Below are 19,390 nucleotides of genomic sequence, written 5' to 3'. Positions count from 1 at the left end.
TGTATAAAGTTTGAGGGAAGATTGTATCTATCACTTGATACTATTTTAGGAACAACATCCATTTTTAATTCGGTTTTGCTTCACATTAGTGAATTTCTTACCACAAGTATAATAAAAACTTAATTTTTTCTCTGTAGTAACCTTTGATAAGCTGCCAGAGGCAGATACAATATAGCATAAATTAGGGGTCGCCAACCCATCGATCGCGATCGACCAGTCGATCTTTGAGACTTTCCTAGTAGATTCCGAAGAAAAATCAAAAATAAATACACAAATACTGTTGTAATGTGAGCATTATAAAAGTAAGTAATACTAATTTGGATAATGGTAATATAGCAATATTTTCACTAAAAAGCTGTTTGTAAACAAAGATTGTTTCCGGGTTGTGGGGGTTTAGTTCCATTCTTTCTGCCCAGTGCTCATGTGTGTAGTTCCCCCACCATGCACCGTGTTTTCAGCGTAGCCTGTGCTGCATCAAAGCGACCAATTAGATTAGGTAACAGTACAGACTGTTGCAAACATCAATATACGGCAGTGTCCCCAACCACCGGGCTGCGAAGCTTGCAGGGGTGCAGCGGTAGTCGGAATGCACACAGCACATCTTTAAGTAAAAAAGCCGAAATAAACAAGCTAATTAATTAGGTGAATGTCGGCTCAGGTCAGAGGCGACGCAATCGGCAATCGCTCGTGATACCCTGATAGCCTGGCGGAGGTTCCACGAAAGAAGGCGAAAACATACAAATTCCATCTAGAAAGGGAAGAGGAATTTCTATCTACCTTGGTGAAAGACAAGTGTGTATGTATGTTGTGCCACCAAACACAAGCACTGACTAAAAGAGGGAATCTGGAGCGGCACCACAACACCAACCACCAGGAATTTAAAGACACCTACCCCCCAAAGAGCGCAATTCGTGCCAGGAAAGTTGAGCTGAAATCGGGGTTGAAGGCCCAGCAATCGTTTTCCACAAAACATGCTACTCAAAATAAGGCTGCTATTGAAGCATCATTTCATGTAAGTCACCTTTTGGCTAAACACAAGAAGCCTTTTACAGATGGCGATTTATTCAAGGAAGCAATGGCCATTACCGTAGAGACTGTTTTTAATGACCTTAAAAACAAAAACGGCATCACAACCGCAATACATAATATACCGCTTGGCCCTGCAACAGTGACAAGGAGGGTAGAGTCACCGTCAGAGGACGTGAATATTTTTCACTACAGTTCGATGAATCCCTGGATGTAATGCAAACAGCTCAGCTTGTTGTATTTGTCAGAATGGCTTTCCAGGATTTTACAACAAAGGAGGACTTCCTCACTCTTTTGCAATTAAAGGAAAGAACGAGAGGTGAGGATATTTACAATGAGTTTAAAAAATATGTCTGTGAAAATGACAACCCCATTCATAAACTGGTGGCAATTACTACTGATGGGGCCAAGCAATGCGCGGTGTGCGCGTTAGTTTTATAGCACTAAAAGTCAGTGCCTACTTCGGGTCAACTTATCTATGTGAAATTGCATTTTTGCAGACGAAAATTATTAAATCTAAGTACAGGAGCTGACTTACTGATATAGACACCTCACTAGGGTTGCCAACTTTCTCACTCCCAAATAAGGGACAAAAGTAGCAGTCAAATCCCGGGACATTTGTGTTTACCCCAAAAAGACTACAATGACCATGAAGCCTTGTGCAGGCACCTGTGTGTGCATGCGCGTACGTGCTGATTTTTTTACCCCACGAATCGGTTTTGACTTAATTTTCATTATTTCTACTTTATATAGGTTGTGTACTTATCATATCATTCCTGCTTTTACTATATGTTAGTGTTATTTTAGGTTTTATGTGTTATTTGGTATGATTTGGTAGGTTTTTTTTGGGTCTGGGAACGCTCAAAATTTTTTCCATATAAATTAATGGTAATTACTTCTTCGGCGTAAAGCATTTTGGCACAAAAGGTTTCATGGGAACGCTCTACCTTAGTGGGGGGAATACGGGACAGTTGGCAACCCTACACCTCACAGACTGTCTCAGACTGGCTGTCTGTAGTTATGAGCCAAATTTCAGGGAACTATCAGAAAGTATTCAGCCCCAGTCATCACACTGAGTGCAACAGTCAATCTTTATTCATTTATTTTTCGTGTTGAAATAAAGTTAAATAATGAAACTTAGAATTAAAGGTGTGAAGTATTGTAATATTCTTAAAGAAAGACAGCTATGGCCTGTTTGATATGCTAGTTACCATGTTTTCTTGTTTGAATGAATTTGAAAGTTTGACAAAAGTATTTTGTGTAATTCAAATACAATTCGCCCAAATAAAAGGCCTCAAATTGGAAGTACAATCTGACCTGTTTTTTCTCTATAAACGATTTAGTAGGTAGATCTTGCCTTTCACTGAGGTTGAGGTAGGGGATCTTGGGCTTAAAAAAGTTGGTGACTACTAGCATAAATAAATAAATATTCTGTCAGGGGCCGCAGAACGGTTAGCGCATCGCTTTACAGTGCTGGTGACCTGGGTTCAATTCCCACCCTGTCTGTAAGGAGTTTGTATGTTCTCCCCATTACCATGTGGGTTTCCTCCAGGTGCTCTGGTTTCCTCCCACAATCTAAAGTTAGTAGGTAAGTTGGTCATTCTAAATTATCCTGTGATTAGGCTAGTGTTAAGTAGGTGGTTTATTGGGTAATACGGCTTACTGAGCCAGACGGGTCTTCTTTGCGCTCTATCTCTAAATAAAATCAATAATTTAAGCTGAGTCACAATAAATAATGGTCCTTGTTACGTATGCATGGAGCAAGAATGACAACAGAGTAGCATGATTAAATGTTTTTACTGAGTCATGTTAGTAACGGTATATGATGAGCAAATTGTAGTTGGGGGGTTTCAGTCTGAGCTTGCCCAGATGAAAGCATGTGCTCTCGAAAACCTGTGTCCAAAAGAGAGTGTCCCTCGCGTGTCGGAGGCCGAGTTGATTTACTGCACCATCAATTGGCCATGTGTACTCTTCAAAGTTCAAAGTCAATTTATTATCAAAGTATATGCCACTATGTACTACCCTGAGATTCGTTTTCTTGTGTGCATCCACAGTAACTACAAAGAAACACAATAAAACCAAGCACCTTAAAACTGTGCCCTCTTATGCTAGCCATTTCAGCCCTGGGAAAAAGTCTCTGACTATCCACAGGATCAATGCCTGTTATCATCTTATACACTAAATACAGCAGATGCTGGAAAATCTGAGATAAAAATAGAGAATGCTAGAAATATTCAGCAGGTTAATCAACATCTGTAGGGAGAGAGAAACACAGCAACAAAGTGTACGAGCAGATTTTCTTTTAAACATGTCAATTTTGTCCATAAGTCATAAAATGCACAAAAGATCAAGGGGTCATAATACGGGAGGACATAATTTTAAGGTGACTGGAGGAAAGAATAGGAGGTATATCAGAGTTAGATTTTTTTGTACAGTGAGTATAGAACACACAGCCTGGGGTGGTGATAGAGGCAAATGTATTAGGGACTTGTAAGGATTTGTAAGAGACTCTTAGATAGGCACATAGATGAAAGAAAAATGGAGGGCTTTGAGGGAGGGAAGGATTAGATTGATCTTGGAGTAGGTTAAAAGGTTGGCACAACATCATGGGTTGTGTCTACCTTTTAACCTACTCTAAGATCAGTCTTAGAGTAGGCTTTTTCCTGCTGCCTTTCTTGAAAAGGGGAACCATGCTTTTCATCCTCCAGTCATCTAGCTCCTCACATGAGGCCTGTTCCTTGTTACTTACTATGGTAACCATACCTCCACAGTATTGTAACAAATAGCATCAAATGTGCTATTGGAATTATAAGAAAGAGCAGGTACTAAAAAAGAAACTGTTTTTGCCATTCATAGGAATGAACATATGTACTTACATATGACCTTTAAATTCAAGAGTATTTTGTGAGCTTGTTTAAATGTAGGAGTGTCCATAAATGGGTGTTTTTTAACCAGGTGAACTCCCTGCGAATGATGTAGGTTAATGGCTTTCAGCTGGTGAAAGTTATTCAGCTTGAATTATTAACTCTTCTTCCCCTCTCTGTAGATGCTGTCTGACCTGCTAAATATTTCTGATATTACCTCTTTAATATTAAACCACTTGGAATCAAGGTCATTATGTTAAGAGGTCTGTCACTGAGATATGGGCAGCTGAATCTAGGCTTTTGTACCTCTCTCTGCAATTGGATTCTTGACTTCCTAACCAGAAGACCACAAACTGTGCAGATTAGAAATAACATTTCCACCTCACTGACAATTAACACTGGCGCTCCACGGGGATGTGTGCTTAGCTCACTGCTCTACTTCCTCTGCACTCATGACTGTGTGACTAGGCATAGTTCAAAGAGCACATATAAATCTGCTGATGATTCAACCGTAATTGGCAGAATTTCAGATGGTGATGAAAGAACATACAGTAATGAGATATACCAGTTAGTTAAGTGGTGTCACAATAACAGCCTCGCACTCAACATCAGCATGACTAATGTGTTGATTGTGGACTTCGGGAAGGGTAATACATATGAACACAAACAATCCTCATAGAGGGATCAGAAGTGGCATGAATAAGCAATTTCAAGTCCCTGGATGTCAATATCTCTGAGGACCTAACCTGGATGCAACATATTGATGCAGCTATAAAGAAGACAAGGCAGCGGCTATATTTCATTAGGAATTTGAGGAAATTTGGTTTGTCAAGTAAAACTCTCAAAAACTTCTACAAATGTACCTTGGAGAGAATTCTGATTGGCTGTATCACTGTCTGGTATGGGGGTGTTACTGCATAAGATCAAAATAAGTTGCAGAAACCTGTAAAATTAATCAGCTCTGTCATGGGTACTACCCTCTGTAGTATCCAAGAAATCTTCAAGGAGCGGCGCCTTAGGAAGATGGCGTCCATCATCAAGGATCCCCACCAGCCAGGACGTGCCCTCTTCACACTGTTGCCATCAGAAAGGAGTTACAGAAACGTGAAGGCACACACTCGGTGATTCAGGAACAGCTTCTTCCCCTCAGCCATCTGATTTCTGAATGGACATTGAACCCATCAACACTACCTCACTACTATTATTTCTGTTATTTTGCACAACTTAATTTAACTTAACTATTTAATAGATGTATATATACTTACTGTAACTATATTTATTTATCATGTATTTCATCGTACTGTTGCCATAAAGTTAACAAATTTCATGACATATGCTGATGTTAAATTTGATTCTGAATGAATCTAAAGCCCTAAAGGTTTCTTGTTGTTCTCTATAGTTGAACAAGCAGCAGCTATGAGAAGAGAGACTAGGCAACAAAAAGACCTAGCCATCAACCATAGTCACCACTTACTCTTCCTCATAATGCACCAGGATATATTGATCCCAGATCGGCTTCTACAGCCACCTGAGGACCTACCAATAGACAACCCCTTGGGAGAACATACTCAACTCGAGTGATTGCACTACTGTAGCTAAACACAATGCACCGTGGTCTACCTGTATATCACTACTGTACTGATCAGTGAACAGTATTCTGTCCCCACTTTGATATCTTCTTGCATCTCATCTCCAAAGAAATCTTGCAAGGTGGTCTTACCTGCCAAAGATACACGGGACATCTTAACTAACCAGGCAGATGCAATGGAGGATATGATCAGGTGGTAGCGATGGTCAATTAGAGCTGCAGTGGGATAATACCTGTTTGTTTCTTCTTCTCTCAATAGAAACAACTCGGTCTCCATGGGAGCCTCCCTCTCCCCGCCAGAGTACAGCGTGAAAGTGGCAGACATCTGTAAGATTCGAACATTGAATGCCATTGCCAAGGACATCGTATAAATATGAAGAGCATCAAGCCTGGGTAAAGAAGGAACGTAGAGAAGCTACAAGGAAGAACTTACGTGTTTTAATGCGGGTCTTATCATTTGAAAAAGGTTCTTTAGTTACTGCCTGAGAAAGGAGCAGCTAGGATAATTGGACTGAAAAGGAGTTGTAATGGATGGGGAGCCTGTCTGCATCTCTTTTGAAGATCATGAACCATCAGGTCTGGTTTAAATGTTCTGCAGTTCATGCCTAACCATATGAAGATGGATCTCTTCCCACTCAAAGTGTGTGGAGTACAATCTCTAGTTAACAATTATTACAATTAAAAACTTGCCTGGTTGGACCTCTTTTTCTGTTATAAAGTCCCCTTCTCTTACCCTTCCCTCCCTTTCTCTAGTGTGTGACTCTTTGTTGGGATATAGGTCTACGGTGCCTAACTCAGTTGTGTGTGACACCATTCAGGATGGCCACTCTCAATTCTACCTGGCCACAGATGTCTACATCCCTCTCTAAATCTGGAATGGGAAGCACTGATGAGTTCCTTTCAATCCAGCTATGATACGCCTGATGTCCAGCTGATACTTGGAACTCCACATAGGACTAGGGATTAAAGCTGGGGTGCTTCTGCCCTGTGTTATCCCTGGATAAGACAAAAGTCGTAGGAGCAGAATTAGGCCATTCGCCCCATTGAGTCTGTTCCGCTATTCCATCGCAGCTAATTTATTTTCCCTCTCAACCTCAGTCTCCTGCCTTCTCTACATAACCTTTGATGCCCTTACTAATCAAGAACATATCAAACTCCACTTTAAATATACTCCAATGACTTGACCTTCACAGCTGTCTATGGCAATGAATTTCACAGATTCACTAGCTTCTAGCTTAAAAAATTACACCTCATCTCTGTTCTAAAGGGACGTCCTTGCATTTTGAAGCTGTGTCATCTGGTCCTAGACTCTCCTACTACTGGAAACATCCTCTCATGTCCACTCTGTCTAGGCCTTTCAATATTTGGTAGGTTTCAATGAATTCGCTGTTTAATCCCCCCCTTGTTTTTCTAAACTCACAGAACCGTAAGGGAAACAATTTTACGATTGCAAAATATGTTTCATATTGCTTTTGTCCTGAAAGACCCCAATAAGTTGATAGCTTTTTGTTGGTTTTAATTCAACTGCTTTTGATATGATCAATTATTCAATAATTGATATAAAAGTTGATGTCATGGGCAAAAGGTTGATGTCACTAGTGCCTCTGCTTCTTTAGGAAGTTAAAGAAATTCAGCAGGCTCTCATTGTTTCTTACCAATTTTTAACAATGTACCGTAGAAAACATTCATTCTGTCTGGATACGTTACGATTTCATATCGCAACTGCTCTGCACATCACAAGAACCCACTCCCCCTACACTGACTTTCTATACTTCTTGCTGCCTGAAACAGTCAGCATAATCAAAGACCCCACCCACACCGAGCATTCTCTCTTCTTCCTCCTCCCATTGGGCAGAAGATACAAAAGCTTGAAAGCACCTATTACCAGGCTCAAGGACAGTTTCTACCCTGCTGTTGCCGGCTTTTAAACGGACCTTGTACAACAAGATGGACTCTTGGCCTTATACTTTATCGTTTACCTGCACTATACTCTTCCAGTTCATTTTATTCTGCATTGTTAAGTATACCTTATTCTAACTCAATGTACTGCGCGATGATTTAATCTGTATCAACAGTTTGTAAGACAAGCTTCTCACTGTATCTGGGTGCACGTGACAATAATAATCTAATGTCAATATCAGTACCATGCTGAAGCAAACTAAGAAACAAATATCGTTAATTCTTTGTTAGTTTTCTGCCTAAATGGTGAGATTTCATCTGTAGAATTGGGAGTTTAGAGTCATACAGCAAGAAACAATTCCTTCAGCCCACCACCAAGCTCCTATCCATTATAGTAGTAGTCATAGTCATAGTCATACTTTATTGATCCCGGGGGAAATTGGTTTTCGTTACAGTTGCACCATAAATAATAATAGAACCATAAATAGTGAAATAGTAATATGTAAATTATGCCAGTAAATTATGAAATAAGTCCAGGACCAGCCTATCGGCTCAGGGTGTCTGACCCTCCAAGGGAGGAGTTGTAAAGTTTGATGGCCACAGGCAGGAATGACTTCCTATGACGCTCTGTGCTGCATCTCGGTGGAATGAGTCTCTGGCTAAATGTACTCCTGTGCCCACCCAGTACATTATGTAGTGGATGGGAGACATTGACCAAGATGGCATGCAACTTAGACAGCATCCTCTTCTCAGACACCACCATGAGAGAGTCCATTTCCATCCCCACAACATCACTGGCCTTATGAATGAGTTTGTTGATTCTGTTGGTGTCTGCTACCCTCAGCCTGCTGTCCCAGCACACGACAGCAAACATGATAGCACTGGCCACCACAGACTCATAGAACATCCTCAGCATCGTCCGGCAGATGTCAAAGGGCCTCAGTCTCCTCAGGAAATAGAGACGGTTCTGACCCTTCTTGTAGACAGCCTGGAATTACTAATTCCATTTACCAGTGACTTTTACCCTGGTGATTTACATGCTGATTGAGATGGTCCGTGTGAAAGTCTCTGCCTTCCCCACACGCTCAGTCATTGTGTTCCAGATCCAACCACTCAGAGTAAGAAACTTGCCCCATTGATCCCCTCAAAACCTCCTTGCCCAAACCTACTGTCTAGTTTTAGACACCCTACTAAAATTGGTAAGTTGGTTCATTATTGTCAGGTGCACTGAGATGCAGTGAAAAGTTTGACCTGCATACCATCTCTACAGTAATACATAGGAAAACAATAATAGGATGCAAAATAAAGTGTTACAGTTACAGAGAAGGTGCAGTGCAGGCAGATACTAAGGTGCAAGGTCACAACATGTTAGATGGTGAGGCCAAGTCCATCTTATCAGACAAGGAGACTATTCAGTATAGAAATGGGATAGAAGCTGCCCTTGAGTCTGGTGGTAGGTGTTTTCAGGCTTTTGTATCTTCTGCCCGATTGGAAAGGGAAGAAGAGAGAATATCTGGGGTGGATGGGGTTTTTTATTACGCCGGCTACTTTACCACGGCATTGAGAAGTTTGGAAGGCATCCCTGGAGTGGAGGAGGCTGATTTCCATGATGTGCTGAGCTATGTTTTGCAGAAAGATGTTTCTTGTTAAATAATCTTTATGCCCATTAGTAAAGCCCATTGATTCTACTGTCCCTTAAAGCGAAGTACTCTGGACCACCACAGTTTTTTCTACTGTCCCTTAAGGTAAAGTTCTCTGGAGCATCACAACTTGATGTGTTAAATGATTCCTAATGTTGATTTCATAGCCAATCTCCCTAAACACGTGTCTTCCGATAACAGGTACCCAGCTCTCCTCCTTCTATCTGTCATAGAATACAGCAGCACCGAAACAGGTCCTTTGGCCCATCTAGTCCATGCCAAACTATTATTCTGCCTTGTCCCATTGATCTGCAGATGAACCATAGCCCTCCATACTCCTCCTATCCATGCACTTATCCAAACTTCTCTGAAGTGTTGAAATCAAACTCCCGCCCACCACTTCTGCTGATTTGCAAAATTCTCAGTGAAGAAGTGCCCCCTCATGTTGCTCCTCAGTCATACGTAACTGAATATTCTGTTCTAAGGAGAGCTGTCATAGCTCCTCTGGTGTTGTTCCTCATTCCCTGGATCCTTCCAATACATCTCGTTAATAAATCTCTTTTATACCTCCTTAAAGACCTTGACCACCTTCTCTTGACTCACTTGTGGGTCTCAGATTGAGGCCAAACCAGTTATGTTTATACTTTGTCATCTAAGCTTTCCTTTTAAAAATAAATTCAAGAATCATTTAATTTTTAAAATAACTTCCTGAAATTATTCTGTCACTGTTAAAGACTTCTGATAATGCAACAGTTTTTTTTTGCAGAAGGCCAAAACTACAAGTGCTTCATTGTTGCATCACTAAAATCTCTCTGGAATATTTCAAAGGTTCATTTTAATATCAGAGAATGTACACGGTATATGACCTGAGATTCTTACTCTTCATGAAATGAAGACATCCACGAAACAAGAACCCCATAGAACAAATGATAGAAGCATCAAAGCCCCTTCTGTTCCCCTCCCACTCATGTCAGCAGAGGCACTGACCTCCCCCTGTGCAAGCAGCAGTAGAAGTCCCCAAAGAGACCGCGATCCAGAGTCCGTCAAAGCTCCAGTCCATAACGCAGCACTTCAAGCAGGCTCCCTCTCGCCATCAGCGGAGAGAGAGAGGTTGCTCCTGCAACGACGAGAGTGGAGACCAGAAACTTGTTCTGATGTTACAATCTTCCACGTTGCTTCTCTCTTTCTCCATCAGAGTACAGAGGCCTTCTTCTGATGGCAGCCGGTGATTAGCAAACCCATTGCCTGTTGTCTGGATGCTTCAGTCAGTGAAATTGGCAAGAAGCTGGGCCACTCCCTGAGGGTGCAAGTTTTCCAGGCCGCTCCTAGGGATAGTTGAAGCACTGGGCCGCACAGCTGGTCCAAAAACCTACTGCTTGCCAAGTACTGTATTTAAATTGTGGACCATGGATTTGCACTGATCCCAACCCCCTTGAAAAGAAAAGAAAGACATAAGGAGAATAAGCTGTTTGTAGACGAACTGGAGGGAAATCACTGGTGCCAACTTCCTTGTGTTATTTAGACATACAGCACAATAACAGGCCCTCTGGCCCAGTGAGCTCACACCACCCAATTACACCCATGTGATCAATTAATTGACTAACCCTTGGAATGTAAGATAAAATACACACTCATGGGGCAACATACAAACTCCTTACAGATAGCGGTGGAAATTGAAGCAGATTTCAAGCACTATAATAATGTTATACTATCTGCTACGCTGTTATGGTGTCCTCAACTCCAAAACTAAGTGTGTCCCCAATAAATTGGTGTAACGCATTCAGCCCTATTCCAAAGCCCAACAGTGAGCCTGAAATGATCAGGAGTGGGTGTGGTCCCAGGTCACTGGTAACAGTGACCAATAAGGGGCAGCTTTACTGCTTTTTGATCCTAATATCACCAAATTCGTCAATGTTTTCTATCTTTTCCAGCTTCCTTTTAAAGATTCCATTCTCTAAGGTAAGGCAGTTTCACAATCTGGTTAACTGGGCCCTGAAAGCTCAGATGTTCATTACAAACAGTCACTGACTGACTTAGCAGAAGCCCCAGCGGCCATGTGAATGGGATGGCATGCTATGGATAAATGGGTTGCGACTGTACATTTGGGGTCACTAAACAAACAGTCGTGCAACTAGTAGATCCACTGCCTCACTGCTCTAGAGATCAGGGTTCGACCCTGGCCTTGCCTGCTGTCTGTGTGGGGCTTGCATGTTTCCTCTATGACTGCATGGGTTTCTTACTGTATTGTGGATATAGTATTAGAGTGCCAAAGGATGCAGTGGGATATCAATTGGTTGTAGATATAGGCAGAGAAATGACAAATAGTCCAGCTGGAAAATGGCAGATTGAATTTAAGTCAGACAAATGTGAGCTGTTGCACTTTGGGAAGACAAACCAGGGTAGGGCATGCAGTGAATGGTAGGGCACTGAAGAGTGTGGTAGAACAAAGAGATCAGGGAATACAGATCCATAATTCTTTGAAAGTGGTGTCATGGTTAGATAGGATTGTAAAGAGAGCTTTTAGCACATTGGCTTTCATAAATTTGAGTACAGGATGACAACAAGATTGGGAATGCAGTAGACAGCAAGGAAGGTTATCATGGCTTGCAGAGGGATTTGTACCAGCTGGGGAAATGGTCTGAAATACGGAAGATGGAATTTAATACAGTTTGTTTAATAGGACTGGATGTTCTTAAAGATGACCACTAAGTAATGTTACTACCATTACAACACATCTTCAGTTGTGTACCTCGACATCACTGAGTGCTTCGGCCTTTTATCACAAGACACCCTCAGCCGAGGCAGGCCCACCACAGGCTGATCAGACCTGTGTGTGTGTGATGTGGTTAGTCTCTAGATGGTCACTTGGCAGCCCAGACAGCATCCCTTCTTTTCAGCCACAGCCAGTGATTGCTCATTTTGGCGGCATTAGCAAGTGCTTTAATTGCCTTCCTATGGGCCGGCCCTCTGACCCTTACTTCCCTCAGTAGCTTTACAGTGGAACTGGCTACAAACCCCCTGCACCTCACCTCGACTGGGCACACTTTTCCGTCCCAGCCTCGCTCCTCTGCTTCCAACTGCAAGGTTGGCATATCGCATCCTTTTCCGTTCGTAAGCTTCATCCACAGCATCCTCCCAGGGGACCGTCAGCTCAATGATAAAGATGCGCCGACAGGAGTTGGACCAAAGGAACAGGTCAGGCCGCAGGTTGGTCGTTGCAATTTCAAATGGGAAGGTAAGTCTCTGGCCTAAATCAACACGCATTTCCCAGTCCCTGGCTGCACTCAGTGGGCATGAGTCATGAAGCAAGGGATTAGCCCCCGGATGAAGGATGGTAGTTGTGGGACCGTCGTCTGGGCATTGAGAGGCCTGGTGTTGGTGGTTACTCTCTTACACTCAAGTTCAGCTGCCAAAGGCCTCAGCACTTGGTTGTGTCACCAGGTGTATCTGGCTGGTCTTGTAACTAACCACGATGTGCTTGAGGGATGCCTGAACTGCACACGGAGGCCGGGCTGGATCCTCTCCCAGCCAAAGATTTAGGTTCGTAGGAGCGGGCAGGACATCATATGTTGCTCTGATGATGAAGCTCAGTCTGTTTGACTCCATGCTCCCCAGCTCACTCCATGTGATTTTCCTCCTCCCAACACCCTTCCACCTCATCCAGCAGCCTTGCTTGGCTTGGGATATTGCTTTGGCACATCTGGCTGCTTCTTCTTGGTGGCACACCTCCTCCACCACCAGGTGCCGGCATTCAGTTGTAGTAGCCTTTTGCCAGGTAGGTTTCATCACTCCAAGGCCAAAGCCTCCTCTGCCCTGTTGGGCATATGTCCCGGAGTCGGAGGGTGGCTTCTGCGTCCAGTACTGCTGCCGCTGGGGTCCATTTCTTCCCTGCTGCTAGAGCAGGAGGAATGCCTCTTACGATTGGGTCCTGGGATTTTTTGAGTGTTATTTCCAGCCTTGCTTTGGCACATTTGTATTCCTTCACCAGGCTAGAAATTGGCAGTGAAAGGGCTCAGTTCCCGTAAAGTCCTATGCTGCTAAGGCATCTTGGTAGCCCAAGCTACTTCCTCACATGTGAGTTCACCAGTCTGTCCAGCTGATTTGCATGAGACATAGTGACCTCATAGATGGTAATTGGCCATGTAAGCCAGGGCAGCAGTCCAACAGTGTACAGCACATTGGCTTTCATAAATTTGAGTACAGGATGACAAGAAGATTGGGAATGCAGTGGACAGCAAGGAAGGTCATCATGGCTTGCAGAGGGATTTGCACCAGCTATGGAAATGGTCTGAAATATGGCAGATGGAATTTAATACAGACAAATCCAACCAGAGTAGGTCTTGCACAGTGAGCAGAAGGGCACTAAGGATTGCAGTAGAACTAAGGGATCTGGGAATGCAGGTCCATAATTCGTTAAAGTGGTGTCACAGGTAGATAGGGTCGTAAAGAAAACTTTTGGCATACTACCCTTCATAAATCTTCATTTTAAGTACAGGAGTTGGGATGTTATGTTGAAGTTGTATAAGACGTTGGTTGGTTTTGTGTCCAGTTGTGGTCACCTAAATACAGGAAAGATATCAATAAGATTGAAAGAGTGCAGAGAAAAATTACAAAGATGTTGCTGGTACTTGAAGACTTGAGTTATAAGGAAAGGTTGAACAGGTTCGGACTTTATTCCCTGGAGGATGAGGGGATATTTGATAGAGGTTTACAAAATAATGAAAGGCATGGATAGGGTAAATGCAAGTAGGCTTTTTCCACCGGGGCTGGGTGAGACTAGAGATAGAAGTCATAGGTTAAGGATGAAAGGTAAAATAATAAAGGGGAACCTGAGGAGGAAGGTCATCACTCAGAGGATGGTGCAAGTCTGAAATGAACTGCCAGCCAAAGTAGTGGATGTGGGTTCGATTGCAAGGTTTAAGGGAAGTTTGGATAGGTACATGGTTGGGAGCAGTATGGAGGGCTATGGTCCAGATACCAGTTGATGGGACTAGGCAGAAAAACAGTTTGGCATGGACTAGATGGGCTGAAGGGCTCATCTGTGCTGTAGCACTGTATGATTATGGAGTTTAACCTGGTTAAATATGAGCCATTGCTCGTTGGAGACCAAATGTAAAGGGACAGCACAATGATAATGCCAGGATGCTATGGAGTTCAACACAAGAGGGATCTTAGGGTTCAAGTCTATTATGCCTTGAAAATGGCTACACATGTTGTTAGGATAGTGAAGAAGACATATGGCATGTTTGCCTTTATTAGTTGAGGCTCTGACATTCCCTCCCCCGCCCCGCCATACTTCACAAAAATCACCTTAAAATTATGCCCCCTGGTATTAGTCATTTCTGTCCTGGAGAAAAATACTGGCTGTCCATTCCTATCTGTGCCTCTTATATTGTACACCTCATTCAAGTCACCTCTCATCCTCCTTCACTCCAAAGAGAAAAGTACTATCTCACTCCACCTCTCTTCATAACACATGTTCTGCAGTCCAGATATCATCCTGGTGAATCACCTCTGCACCCTGTCTAAAGCTTCCATCTCCGTCCTATAATAAGGGGACCAGAGGTCTTATTGAGGCACTGCTCCTTGAAGTTGTCCTTGGCGACTATAAAATGAATGCTGACATTCTCAGAGATGCTGCTACAAAATTTCTTGCACCAGTTAGTCCATACCGAGAGTCAGAGACATATGCAATATGTAAATAAGATCTTCAGCCCATCAAGTCCATGTTAATTGTAAACCACCCACAAATCCTACGTTAGCCCGATCTTTTTATTCTGCTTCTCACCTACGAACTAGGAGCAATTCACAGTGCCCAGTCATTTTACCAATCTGCTCCTCCATGGGATGTGGGAGGAAACCAGAGGACCTGGAGGAAATCCATACAATCAAAGGGAGCAAACAAACTCCACACAGACACAGTCACAGGGAGCAGACAGACTCCACACAGACACGGTCACAGGGAGCACACAAACTCCACACAGACACGGTCACAGGGAGAGCACACGAACTCCACACAGACACGGTCACAGTGAGCATACAAACTCCGTAAAGACACGATCACAGGGAGAGCACACGAACTCCACACAGACACGGTCACAGGGAGCATACAAACTCCACACAGACACGGTCACAGGGAGAGCACACGAACTCCACACAGACACGATTACAGGGAGCATACAAACTGCACACAGACACGGTCACAGGTCGTATGAAAAACTCCGTAAAGATACGATCACAGGGAGCATACAAACTCCACACAGACACGGTCACAGGGAGCACAGAAACTCCACACAGACATGGTCACAGGGAGCACACGAACTCCACACAGACACGGTCACAGGGAGCACACAAACTCCACACAGACACGGTCACAGGGAGCACACAAACTCCACACAGACATGGTCACAGGGAGCACACAAACTCCACACAGACACGGTCACAGGGAGCAAACAGACTCCACACAGACACGGTCAGAGAGAGCACACAAACTCCACACAGACACGGTCACAGGGAACACACGAACTCCTCACAGACACGGTCACAGTGAGCATACAAACGCCGTAAAGACACGATCACAGGGAGAGCACACGAACTCCACACAGACACGGTCACAGGGAGCATACAAACTCCGTAAAGACACGATCACAGGGAGAGCACACGAACTCCACACAGACACGGTCACAGGGAGCATACAAACTCCGTAAAGACACGATCACAGGGAGCACACGAACTCCACACAGACACGGTCACAGGGAGCATACAAACTCCGAACTCCACACAGACACGGTCACAGGGAGCATACAAACTCCGTAAAGACACGATCACAGGGAGAGCACACGAACTCCACACAGACACGGTCACAGTGAGCATACAAACTCCGTAAAGACACGATCACAGGGAGAGCACACGAACTCCACACAGACACGGTCACAGGGAGCATACAAACTCCGTAAAGACACGGTCACAGGGAGCACACAAACTCCACACAGACACGGTCACAGGGAGCATACAAACTCCACACAGACACAGTCACAGGGAGCACACGAACTCCACACAGACACGGTCACAGGGAGCATACAAACTCCACACAGACACGGTCACAGGGAGCACACAAACTCCACACAGACACGGTCACAGGGAGCACACGAACTCCACACAGACACGGTCACAGGGAGCACACAAACTCCACACAGACACGGTCACAGGGAGCACACGAACTCCACACAGACACGGTCACAGGGAGCATACAAACTCCACACAGACACGGTCAGAGGGAGCACACAAACTCCACACAGACACGGTCACAGGGAGCATACAAACTCCGTAAAGACACGATCACAGGGAGAGCACACGAACTCCACACAGACACGGTCACAGGGAGCATACAAACTCCGTAAAGACACGATCACAGGGAGAGCACACGAACTCCACACAGACACGGTCACAGGGAGCAAACAGTCTCCACACAGATACGGTCACAGGGAGCATCCAAACTCCGTAAAGACACGATCACAGGGAGAGCACACGAACTCCACACAGACACGGTCACAGGGAGCATACAAACTCCGAACAGACACGATCACAGGGAGAGCACACGAACTCCACACAGACACGGTCACAGGGAGCATACAAACTCCACACAGACACGGTCACAGGGAGAGCACACGAACTCCACACAGACACCGTCACAGGGAGCATACAAACTCCACACAGACACGGTCACAGGGAGCACACGAACTCCACACAGACACGGTCACAGGGAGCATACAAACTCCGTAAAGACACGATCACAGGGAGAGCACACGAACTCCACACAGACACGGTCACAGGGAGCATACAAACTCCACACAGACACGGTCACAGGGAGCACACGAACTCCACACAGACACGGTCACAGGGAGCATACAAACTCCACACAGGCATGGTCACAGGGAGCATACGAACTCCACACAGACACGATTACAGGGAGCATACAAACTGCACACAGACACGGTCACAGGTCGTATGAAAAACTCCGTAAAGATACGATCACAGGGAGCATACAAACTCCACACAGACACGGTCACAGGGAGCACAGAAACTCCACACAGACATGGTCACAGGGAGCACACGAACTCCACACAGACACGGTCACAGGGAGCACACAAACTCCACACAGACACGGTCACAGGGAGCACACAAACTCCACACAGACACGGTCACAGGGAGCACACAAACTCCACACAGACACGGTCACAGGGAGCATACAAACTCCACACAGACACGGTCACAGGGAGAGATCACAGGTCACAGGGAGCATACGAACTCCACACAGACACGATTACAGGGAGCATACAAACTGCACACAGACATGGTCAGAGAGAGCACACAAACTCCACACAGACACGGTCACAGGGAACACATGAACTCCTCACAGACACGGTCACAGTGAGCATACAAACGCCGTAAAGACACGATCACAGGGAGAGCACACGAACTCCACACAGACACGGTCACAGTGAGCATACAAACTCCGTAAAGACACGATCACAGGGAGAGCACACGAACTCCACACAGACACGGTCACAGGGAGCATACAAACTCCGTAAAGACACGATCACAGGGAGAGCACACGAACTCCACACAGACACGGTCACAGGGAGCATACAAACTCCGTAAAGACACGATCACAGGGAGAGCACACAACTCCACACACACGTCACAGTACAAACTCCGTAAAGACACGATCACAGGGAGAGCACACGAACTCCACACAGACACGGTCACAGGGAGCATACAAACTCCGTAAAGACACGATCACAGGGAGAGCACACGAACTCCACACAGACACGGTCACAGGGAGCATACAAACTCCGTAAAGACACGATCACAGGGAGAGCACACGAACTCCACACAGACACGGTCACAGGGAGCATACAAACTCCGTAAAGACACGATCACAGGGAGAGCACACGAACTCCACACAGACACGGTCACAGGGAGCATACAAACTCCGTAAAGACACGATCACAGGGAGAGCACACGAACTCCACACAGACACGGTCACAGGGAGCATACAAACTCCGTAAAGACACGATCACAGGGAGAGCACACGAACTCCACACAGACACCGTCACAGGGAGCATACAAACTCCACACAGACACAGTCACAGGGAACACACGAACTCCACAAAGACACGGTTACAGGGAGCATACAAACTCCACACAGACATGGTCACAGGGAGCAAACAAACTCCACACAGACACAGTCACAGGGAGCACACGAACTCCACACAGACACGGTCACAGGGAGCAAACAAACTCCACACAGACACGGTCACAGGGAGCACACGAACTCCACACAGACACGGTCACAGGGAGCATACAAACTCCACACAGACATGGTCACAGGGAGCATACAAACTGCACACAGACACGGTCACAGGTCGTATGAAAAACTCCGTAAAGATACGATCACAGGGAGCATACAAACTCCGTAAAGACACGATCACAGGGAGAGCACACGAACTCCACACAGACACGGTCACAGGGAGCATACAAACTCCGTAAAGACACGATCACAGGGAGAGCACACGAACTCCACACAGACACGGTCACAGGGAGCAAACAGTCTCCACACAGACACGGTCACAGGGAGCACACGAACTCCACACAGACACGGTCACAGGGAGCATACAAACTCCACACAGGCATGGTCACAGGGAGCATACGAACTCCACACAGACACGGTCACAGGGAGCACAGAAACTCCACACAGACATGGTCACAGGGAGCACACGAACTCCACACAGACATGGTCACAGGGAGCACACGAACTCCACACAGACACGGTCACAGGGAGCACACAAACTCCACACAGACACGGTCACAGCGAGCACACAAACTCCACACAGACACGGTCACAGGGAGCATACAAACTCCACACAGACACGGTCACAGGGAGCACACAAACTCCACACAGATACGGTCACAGGGAGCATACAAACTCCGTAAAGACACGGTCACAGGGAGCTAACAGAATCCACACAGACGCGGTCACAGGGAGCACACAAACTCCACACAGACATGGTCACAGGGAGCACACAAACTCCACACAGACACGGTCACAGGGAGCACACGAACTCCACACAGACATGGTCACAGGGAGCACACAAACTCCACACAGACACGGTCACAGGGAGCACACAAACTCCACACAGACACGGTCACAGGGAGCACACAAACTCCACACAGACACGGTCACAGGGAGCATACAAACTCCGTAAAGACACGATCACAGGGAGAGCACACGAACTCCACACAGACACGGTCACAGGGAGCATACAAACTCCGTAAAGACACGATCACAGGGAGAGCACACGAACTCCACA

The 19,390-nt window shown here is 45.2% G+C and overlaps 1 protein-coding gene across 10 annotated transcripts in view; it reads left to right on the top strand.

Moving 5' to 3' along the window:
- The window catches only part of cutc (cutC copper transporter homolog (E. coli)), a 44,949-nt gene extending 35,256 nt beyond the window's left edge, over positions 1 to 9,693 (top strand). For 9 of the 10 annotated variants that reach the window (XM_063071344.1, XM_063071339.1, XM_063071340.1 and 6 more), the window contains one exon: positions 5,738 to 9,693. In XM_063071344.1, the coding sequence (XP_062927414.1) occupies positions 5,738 to 5,849 (112 nt within the window). In that variant the 3' untranslated portion in view covers positions 5,850 to 9,693. Of the gene's footprint in view, positions 1 to 658; positions 2,312 to 5,737 lie in introns of those variants that run through there. The other variant, XM_063071347.1, reaches the window with a different exon arrangement.
- The last annotated feature ends 9,697 nt before the right edge of the window (positions 9,694 to 19,390 follow it).

The sequence above is a fragment of the Mobula hypostoma genome, chromosome 19, assembly GCF_963921235.1.
Source record: "Mobula hypostoma chromosome 19, sMobHyp1.1, whole genome shotgun sequence".
Classification (NCBI taxonomy): Eukaryota; Metazoa; Chordata; class Chondrichthyes; order Myliobatiformes; family Myliobatidae; genus Mobula; species Mobula hypostoma.
Note: the sequence above shows the minus strand (reverse complement) of the source record. Positions and strands in the feature narration are given on the sequence as shown.